The sequence below is a fragment of the Leucopleurus acutus genome (assembly GCF_964270905.1).
Source record: "Leucopleurus acutus genome assembly, chromosome: 2".
Classification (NCBI taxonomy): Eukaryota; Metazoa; Chordata; class Mammalia; order Artiodactyla; family Delphinidae; genus Leucopleurus; species Leucopleurus acutus.
The window spans coordinates 147526439-147536542 of NC_139143.1; the positions used below are offsets into that span (position 1 = coordinate 147526439).

The 10104-nt window shown below is 55.4% G+C and overlaps 1 protein-coding gene across 1 annotated transcript; it reads right to left on the reverse strand.

Annotated features, from left to right (window-relative positions):
- Positions 1-1617: 1617 nt before the first annotated feature.
- On the reverse strand, positions 1618-9666 carry BSND (barttin CLCNK type accessory subunit beta; the record flags this gene model as incomplete). The annotated part of the gene is made up of 4 exons (XM_082832333.1): positions 1618-2032; positions 2894-3163; positions 4975-5069; positions 9490-9666. The coding sequence occupies 4 exons, from the start codon at positions 9664-9666 to the stop codon at positions 1618-1620; spliced, it is 957 nt and encodes a 318-aa protein (XP_082688459.1).
- Between the last annotated feature and the right edge of the window lie 438 nt (positions 9667-10104).

The following is a 10104-nucleotide window of genomic DNA, read 5'->3' on the forward strand; positions in this document are numbered from 1 at the left end:
TGACCGCCCTAAACACTGAAAACTTTTTTATTTTAGCCTTTCACACTGGTGTTCTTTCTGATGCGGTCACCCGTTCCCTGCGTGAGTGAGCTGAGCTCAGGAACGGCAGTGAGGGAACATCTGTTACAGCAGAGCCTTTCCTCCAGGAGGTAGCAATGACCCAGAAAGGAGAGGGAGGGGGTCCCAGGACTGTGCCCTTCCCTTGGCCGTGACCCCAACCCTGACCCAGAGGCCCAGCCCAGGTGAAGGCCAGCCCTCCCAGGAGGCCCAGGCTGCAAGCTCTGAACGTGGGGACGTAGGATGAGGTAGTGCCACCATCCCTTTGATGGGGCCCAGAGGGGCTTTGCAGAGATCAGCCTAAGAAAAGCGTCACTCGGTGATGCAACCATACGGTGATACCTCCAGGGGCTGCTCAGGCAGCTGGAGCTGTTTGTCCCTGCGCTCGATGGCCCCAACGGTTGTGTGAGTGTCACTCTGCTGCCTCTGGTGTGACAATTTTTAACTCCTCTGTTCCCACCTCAGTTTCTGCTCTGCACTCTGTGCTAACTTACAAGACACCAGGCTCAGTGGACTGGGAGCCCTTCGAGGGTGAGAACTGTCATCAGTTTGTGTCTCTCTCCTCCTAAAGATCCCAGCTTAGCGTCTGGCACACAGTAGATGCTCAGTAAATGCCACCTGAACCAAATTAGTTAAGTCAGGAGTCTGAGACCCAGGGAAGTGGGGGAGGCAGCATTCCCTGCAAAAGGCTCGTGGATTCTGGTCACTTCTGTACATGCTCAGTGACCACCAGCTGGGCACAGGAGAGACCGAGGTGAGTAAAGCAAAGGTGCTGACCTTGAGCAGGCAGCCATGCTCCGTGGTAAATGCGCAAGGCCCAGAGATGGCCCAGGGGTGGCACACGGGAGCCAGGACTAACTCGGCCCAGAAGTGGTGACATCAGGAAAAGCCTTCAGAAGAGGGATGTCTGTGCAGTGGTCTGAAGGATGAGCCTGAATTTGCCCGGCAGACAGGAGACAAAGGGCATCCGGGCAGAGGAGACAGCTTGGCAAGGGCATGGGGCAGCAGGGTGAGCGTGGGGTGGGGCTGACCAGGGCGAAAGCTGGGAGGTCAGCAGAGGTCACTCATGGAGGGTGTTGGATCCCAGAGCTACACGAGACACAGGAGGGATGTGGGCCTGGGACGTTAGCTCTGAGTGAAAACAAATCACGCCATCCCCCGGCTGGACTAAAAGACACAACAGGAATAAGAGCCCTGAGAGGCCTTCACAGAGGATCGGGGACACGGGGGTAGCACCCAGGAGGGTTCCTGTTCAGAGGCCAGCTCTGGGGGGAGGCAGAAAGGGCTCTTGAGGGCCCTGGCTGCTACAGATCTTCTCAACTAATCATATTTGACCTTCAAATCTTTACAAAAGGTATTAATAATCTGAAGAGCAATGGCCCAGTAATGTAATCATCTCCTCCCTGTGCATTTCTGTGCAGTTCTCAAAATGCTCTCGGGTCCACTGTCTCCTGTGAACCTCCATCTAACCCCATTTTGCAGGTAGTGAAATTGAAGTCCTGTGTGATCACATCAGGGTTAGCCCCAGAGCCAGGCTAAAACGCAGGGAGCATTTCCATGTCAGCCCTGGGCGTCGGGCTCAAAGTCCAGTTCCTTGTCCGGAAGGGGGTCCCCAGGGCTGTCGGGAAGCCCGTAGTACAAGTCTTCCTCTTCCTGTTCCGGCTCCTCTGTACCTGCGTCCGAAGCCTCCTCTTCCTCCCGCTTTGTCCTCGGGGGTCTCTGGCAGGAGCTGGGCAGGGCTGCCACCTGTAGCTGCTTCTCTGGAGGCACATCCTCCAACGTTGGGGCATCAATGAGGGCAAAGTCATGGAAGCGGTCCAGCTGGCACCTGCAAGCCTGGGGCTCCGGGGTTGCAGGCCGGGGCTCCGCCCCCTCAGATGGTGCCAGGTTGGGGCTGCTGCCCTCACTGGAGCCCACGTCCAGGTCATCTTGGAAGGAAGCCAAGGGTGCAGGGCCCTGGGGACAGGTCGGGGGGCTGCAGGGGCAAAGGCGGAAAGGGCGAGGGTAGCTCTGAGTCAGACTGCCTGGGTCCAAATCCTACCCACTAGCTGCAAGGCCCAGGGTAGGTGAGTTCACCTGTCTGGGCCTCAGTTCCCTCCTCTGTAAAATGGGGGAAATAACAGCATTCACTCCTATGTTTATCCCTGAGGTTTACAACAGATAATGAACGCAAAGCACTTTGCACAAGGCCTGGCACATAGTAGGTGCTCAAGAAATGGGCCTTTATTATGTTATCCAAACCAGGTCACTCCTCTGCCTCTCCAATCACTTGGAGGTCTCCTCTGGGCCCACAATCCCTGTCACACTGGGTGTTACCTTCTGTTCCCTTGTGTGCCTCCCCCATTGGACGAGGAGCTCCTGCAGGGTAGGGGCTGTCAAGGGCTGGCAGGGAGTAGGTACCCAGTAATGCTGGTGGATGAGTGACTACGTGGATGAATGAGGAACCCAGTTCATGAACAGCTGGGGACAGGGTGGGGCGGGGAGTGACCTGACTGAGGTCACAGAGCACATCAGTGGCAGAGCCTGGATTTGAACTCAGGTCCTCTGGCTCCCTGCCCTGGCCCCTCATGACGAGTATTCGGACAACTCTGAGGTAGGACCGATTATTCCCATGTGGGGAAACTGAGGCTCAGGAAGGTGAGGAAAATCCGAAGTTTATACAGCAGAGGAGCTGGGATTTGAACTCAGGCCCATCTAAGCCAAGACCCATGTGTCTGCTACCCCTGCTGCTTTTCAGGGTGTCCCCAGCCCCTCTACTCCCCAATGTCCCCAGCCACCTCTTAGTGGCCACACCCCTCCTCCTTCACCCCAGCACCCCTGCGCTCCGTGCACTCACCCGGGCCTGCCCTGACTTGGGTCTCTTTCTCCCTCGTCCTGGTCCGAGCCCCTGTGGATGACCACGGCGGCTTCCAACAAAGCCTGAGGGTCGCGAGGGCCACCTTCTCCTCCATTGCTGGCTCCTGGCTGTGGCCGTCCCGGCTTAGGAGCCAGGACGGGGTGGGGGTCTTCACTGTAGCCCATGACCTTCATCTGCATGTGGCTGAAGTCCGGCAGGCTCTGGTCGTAGGCGGCTTCCTCCCACAGCCTGACGTAGGGGGTCCGGGGGCTGGGCGGGGGCACAGCAGACAGCGGGAGAGAGAACAGGCAGTTGGGCAAAGATTCGATCAACAGACGTCAGTGCCGTCCCCTGGCCCACCTGCTCTGCGCACCGGCTCTCCCCCGATCTCAGAGAAGCGTCTGCGGGTGGTTACTGTACCCAGTTCATTGATGAGGAGGCTGAGGCCCAACAAGTTAAGCTGAGTGGCAGAGCTCAGACCCTCGGTCCAGTATTCCTTTCACCCGCGTCTCCAAAGCTAACTCCAAGGCTGCGGCTGTCAAATGAAGACCAGCTCGCGTTGACTGAGCGTTTGCTGGGCTCCAGACGGTGGCCTGAAGCCTTTACATTTATCACCCCATTTATTCTGAATGACACCTTGAAGCAGAAAGGTCGTTCCCGCTTTTCAGATGAGGACAGAGCAACGGTAAGAACCAGCTACTGAGTGCTCCTTGCAGGCCGGGCTCTATCAGTTAGCTCATCTAACCCTCCCTGTAACTCTGGGAGATACTGGAGGAAGCTGAGGCACAGACACCTTAGCTGGCTTGCCCAGGTGGTGCAGACCTAGGGGGTGGTACTGGGGCCCCAAGCACCCCTTTCTCCACTGCTCTCTACAGTCCAGGGCTGGGAGCAGCAGGGAGGAGCGCAGGCTCAGGGTGGCCTGAGCCCCAGCTCTGTTCTAGCAGCTCTCCCTGTATGCCCAGTCCTGAGGCTGGCCCCCACAACCACCCACCCAGGTCTGGTCTGGTGTTGACTCCCCATGAGGTTTGGGGCTTGGGATTGCACTTCTTGAGCCTCAGTTTCCACATCTGTTTAATGGGCCTGCCACCCCCCTACTTCACAGGGTTTCTATGAGGACTGAAAGAAGAAATGGGCACAAAACGCCTGACTTGCTCTCTGGTGCTTTGGAAGCGCTTCCTAGTAATGATGGCAAAGGCTTCTAGAGGGCCTGCTATGCCCCAGGCTCTGTTCTGAGCACCTGGCTTATTAAAGTCCACCATCCATATCACAGGTTCCGCATCCGCACATTCAACCAACCGTGGATCTAAAATATATATTTTTTAAGTTCCAGTAAGTTCCAAATAGCAAAACTTGAATTTGCCACACACTGGCAACTACTTACATAGCACTTACACTGTATTTACAAACACTGACACAGCATTTACATTGTATTAAATATTATTAGTAACCTAGAGATGATTTAAAGCATAGGGGAGGATGTACATAGATTGCAAGCAAATACTAAGCCATTTTGTATAAGGCACTTGAGCATCTGCGGATTTTGGTGTACGTGGTGGGAGAGGGTGTCTGGAACTCATCCCCTACAGATACTGAGGGACGGCTGTATTATCTCACTTAGCCCTCCCTGAAGCCTAGGAGGAAGGTACTATTAGTATCCCTGTTTCACAGATGGGGCAAAGAGAGGCAGGTTGCTTTCCCAAACTCACCCAGCCAAAAAGTAGCAGGGCCCCAGGGCTGTGCCTTGGCCATCAGGATGCCTCTTGTTTGCTAGAGCAGTAGTAGTTACCGCTGTGTGGGATTTAGGGTCACACCTAATTTTGATTTCTGGTCTGCCACTACTTCACTGTAAGACAGGACAAAAATCCCTGAGCCTCAGTTTCCTCATCTGTGAAATGGTAATAATAAAGCTCACCTCGTAGAATTGAGAGGTCAAAACAATCCATGATTTCTGATAGTATGTTCTCAGTAAGTGGGAAGGCAAAGCCAGAGCCTGGGGCAGGGGAGAAGACTGGCCTGAGGGGCTCACTGCCCCTCCCCTCCCTCCACTGCCCCACCCCTGCCCCAGAGGGCCCGGCACCCACCTCTTCATCTCAGCAGTGAGCCCATTTTCCAGCAGGCCCAGCGCCTTCGGTGACAGGATGCCTTGGAAGTCAGAGTCAGCGGGTACGAAGGTGATCTGCAAGGCAAAGGGGAGAAGGCTTCTCTGCAGCTGCCCACACACATCCGTGGTCACTGCTCCCCCAGAGCACGGGCCTAACATCTCCACATACCCTAGGAGACAGGCCTGACAAGGCAGGCCACCCCGTTTGACAGGAGGGTGCCTGCTCAGGGCCCAGCACCTGTGGCCGGCTGGATGTCTGGGTTCCTGCTCTCACTGGCTCTTCATTCACCCAGCACTCATGCAGCATCAGCTGTGTGCCAGGCACTCTTCTAGGCACTAGGGGGCAGCCATGAGTGAATGAGACGAACACCCCTGCCCTGGGGGAGGTCATATCTTGTCATTTCCAGGGGTCCTCGTCCAGTGCCCAGCACTTGCCCGACCCGGAGTAGGCCCTTCGTCCGCATCTGGTGGGTGAGTGGGAAGCAGTTCATGTGTTTCTTGGCACAGACAGAGGCTGAGGTTGTGCCTACACTGCTGAACTGTTCACTTAAAAATGGTTAAGATGGTAAATTTTATGTTATGTTATATTTTACAATTAAAAAATGTAGGACTAGTAATGCCTGTCTCCTGGATTCCATGAGATAACATATAAGGAGTCCCCCAGCACAGAGCCTGGCACACAGTAGCTGCTCAGTAAATCATAGTCTGATGCTACTGAAGATGAAGTTACCTGACTTCTCTAAGTCTTGTTCTCCCCAGCTGAAAATCTGTTCAACAAATATTTGGTGAGACCCCATTGTGTCATGCCAGGTTCATAAACGGCAGCCCCTTTTCTCCCTTTCCCGTAGAGTACGGTGAGAGAAAGACACTTGTCTGCACCAGGAAAGCACCCAATCCTGCTGGGGAGAAGGGAATGATAGATGGATGTGTTCTTAGAACTCCTGTGAGGGGTAAGCTTCCCCCAGATGTCTGGAAATGAGGGAGGGGCCTGGATATCTTCCATACCCACTTAGTATGTCCTGCACTTGCCAGCTGACTCTGTATTTCCTAGAAGCTGCCCCTTCCTCCAGTCTTCCTCCTTCTCCCCATCATCATAATCACCACCACCACCATCATCTCCATCAACATCATAATTACGTCATCACCAGCAACATCAGCACCAGCGCCTTCATCACCATCACCATCATCATTATCACCCTACAGCATCATTATCATTGCCACTGTGAAAAGCCTGGAGGAGGAGGAAAGTCCTGACAATCTTACAACACAAGTTCTTTTAAGAAAGGGTGACAGGCAGAGTTGAAGCTGGGGAGGGGAGATCAGATCATAAAGACCCCAGAGCATCAGGCTAAGAAATTCAGCCTTTAATCCAGAAGCAACAGGAGCCCTGGAGGAGTTCTCAGCAGAATACAGAGCCAGATTTGTGTTCAGGCAGAGTTCTGAGCAGTCCCCAAAGGGAGGGAACAGAGGGATGGAGGGAGGCCCATGGAGAGGACCAATCCATCAACCACCAATCAGGGGCCTGGTCCTGGGCTCCAGCAGAGCAGGCAGGAGTGGGGAGTGGGCTACTTGTAGGCAGAATCAGAAGCCAGACAGGGAGAGGCCCTGCTTTCCCAGACGATCCTTCCCCTTCTCCCAGTTCCCCTGCCCCATCTCAGCTAATGGGCACAGCATCCCTGACAGTCCCACCTGCTAGATTTGCCCCGATTCCTCCTTCCCTCTCAAGCCTGAGGCCCAGCTGACCACCAAAACTGACCAAGTCTACTTCAGAAATTCAATAAAATAAGCTGGATGGGAGGACCAGGGCCACGCCCAGCCACGACAGGTACTATATGTTTGGTGAACTGGAAATGTCTTCTCAGCTCCTACAGCCTTGGGTTCAAGTTCTTTCTTAGTCTAAGAAATGATCATCCTCCCTTGGACCAAGATGGAGCCTCCCCCACTGGCCTGGTTGCGCTTGAACGTTCCTCCTCCCAGATGTCAGCCTGATAGCTTCCTCGAACTGCAAAGCTGCTCACAGCCGTCCCTCATCCCATCCACTAAAGGGTCAGGTCCAAACTCCTCAGCATGGCATCCAGGTCCCGTGGACCTGAGCCCCACTCCCTCTCCGCCTTACTTCGCTCCCCACGCCCTCCGGCAGCCAGGCTGACCCGATTGCCTTGTCCTTTCACTTCATGTCTTTGCTCGTGCGGTTCCTTCTGCCTGGAATTTCTTTCCCCATCTTTTCTGCCTGGTGAACTTCTACTTAACCTACAAACCCCAGCTCATCTTCCCTGTGAAGCCCACTCCTTCCCCATCAGGCAGAAAACTGTCTCCTCCATAAGACCCCCAGGGCCCCAAAGACAGGGACGGCTTAATTCACATGGGTACTGGCTACCCCTTCCCCCGTATCATAATCGGCTAATTCCATTCCCTTATGTTTATATTTTTTTCAATCCAGAAAATTCCCATTCGTCAGACACTGAGGCAGGGGAGGATCCGGTAGGGAGGATGGGCGCCAGCATTTGCTGAGAGCTCTGATGACCCAGGTTCCAATGAGACAATGTGGGGGACTGGGACCCTCGTCTAGCACACCTCCCTGGTTTACGACACACTTCCCTCCCCTCCTTTAGTGTTCCAGCCCTAACAGCCTGCGTCCCTGAAACACACACCCACGTCTGTGCTCACACACCGGCACACACATCCAGAGACCCTCCCAAAGCCACAAACACCTGTCCTGAGAACGCTGCCTTCGCATTGGCTCCAGGCCAGGCGTGATGCCAGGTCCCCCACCTACAAGCCCCCACTGGCTCCTCCACAGGCCCGGGCGAGCCTCTGCTAAGGCCACAGGAGTGGGGCACAGGGAGGGGCATTTGAGTCAGGGCCTGGTGGGCACTGAAACCTGTGCCGTTTCTGACCCGCCATGCGGCCTCCACAGCACATGAACACGTGAATCTATCAACAGTTACTCATTAATACCCAGCAATATTCCCTCCTTCCCCCCTCCCGCCACTCCCTCATCCCCACTGCCACCCGGTCACCCTGCCTACCGCCCACAGCCAGCTCTGTGAACGGAGTGAGGCAGGAAGGACACTCCCCCCACCCCACCCCGGCCATCACCTTGCTGTCCCCCAGGGCCCTCTTCTCCCGGTGACCTCTGCTCAGGACACCGAACAGAGAGAGGCGAGTTGACTGTAAACTGCTCGGTAAACGACCACAAACCAGCCGGGACCGCCTCAGTGCTGAATGAACGCGCTCACAGCCCGGGGCTTCCCACAGAGGAGACAGGACTGGGAGAGCCGAGCCCAGGCCCCCAGGATCCTCCCCCCTCCTCCCACACCCCAGCACGGCCATCCAGGCAAGAGGCGAGGAGGTGTCTGTGTGAGGCTGCCTGGGGCCTGGAACCCTGGATGGCGGGACCAGCAAGGCCCTTAAGATGCACACGCTTTCCCACCCCCTCTTCCTGACTCACATATTCTACAAATGTGGAAACTGAGGCTCAGAGAGGGAAGGGGCTTGACCAAAGTCTCCCAGGTAGTTAGAGGCAGAGCCCAAGTTAGAATCCATGCTTCTTTCCTTGTCTCCCTGGGTCTATCTGACCAGCTGCTGTGACCTTGGAGAAGTCACTCAACCTCTCTGGGCACTGAAGGATTACAACTCCTGATATGCCCATTTCACAGGGTTGTTGAGAGGATCACTAACAGTAAGCGTGGCAGCGCTTCACCTAAATATAACACTCTACAGTTTACAAAACTGCCCATCTCTTTTCTGTTCTCCCTAATAACTCTGTGAGGCTGGGAGGTTCAGAAAGATAAAGGTCTCACAGAGAGTTTGGAGCAGAGCTAGAACTAGAACTCAAGATTCCCAAACCAGTGCTCTTCCCATCACTCAGTCACTTATTAGGCTAGGAGTTCGTTAAAACTTCAAAAGATAGAGCTGCCTAACCCAGGCCATGAAGGTTACAGCTGACCCACCCAGAACACTCAGCAGCCCTGGGACACAGGGATCGCCCTCCCGAGGTGGAGGGCTATGCTTTAGGTGACACACGTCTGAGCTCTGATCCCAAGCCTGACACTTAGGAGCTGTGGGACCTCACTTTCTGAGCCTCGGGCTTCTCTAGTGTAAAATAGAACGTCAAAGGTACCAAAAAGTTCAGGATGAGGACTGAACTGCCCCAGGGATGCAGGCGTGCCGGCAGGCAGCAAGCCCTCATAAACTCTGGTTTCAAGCACCTGGACTGTGTGGTGGGTTTTCCTGCGTCTCCCCCATGGTGCCTAGTTCAGGGCTCCAGATCCAGGGGGCTCCTGATCAATCTCTATGATAAGGAATAGATGGATGGATAGATGGATGGATGGATGGATGGACGCTCAGGAGAACGGAGATAAGAAAAGAAGGGGGAAAGGGGAAAGGATAACAAGATGATTGAAGGATGGGGGATTGATGCCTGGAACACAGGCACAGCCCCAGGGCCTCCTGGGCCCTGGCCCCCAGGCCACCTGCCCCCACTACCACCTACCTTGGGGTAGCACTGGCACATGCTCCAGATGACACCCCCGATCACCATGACACCGCCCATGGCGTAGAAGGTGCCGTAGACCTGGGGCCGGTCGTGGCTCATGAGGAATGTGCCGAGGGCCAGCAGGAAGAGCCCCAGCATGATGAAGCCGATGCGGAAGGTCTTCTCATCAGCCATTGCTGCCTGGCCAGGCCTGGTCTGTGCACCACCCGCAGAGGGGCGCCAATGAATCAGCCAGCCGTCTGCACACGCTCACACCGGAGGAGTGACGCTCTGGGATCACTGCAGATCAGGCCTTCAGGTAGGAGGGAAGGAGGCTCCCTTCGGGTCCAGCTCAGCCCCTGGGAGCACCAGTTCTCCAGGCTGGAGGAGCTACGCTTGGGTGGCCACGTGCTCCCACCTTCACTCCCTCTCACCTTCCCTCTGGGCCCTCCGGAGTGTGTGGGAATCCGAGTGAGGGAGACACGAGGGAAGGAAGGGGAGGTTCCAGGGGCTGGGCCTCAGCCAAGGCTTTGACATCACCTCATTTGCCTGTTCAGGGCCAAGCTGGGCTGACAGGTGGCCCCGCACCGTCCAGCCACGGGAAGCAGATACAATGCTGCAGCCCCAAGACAT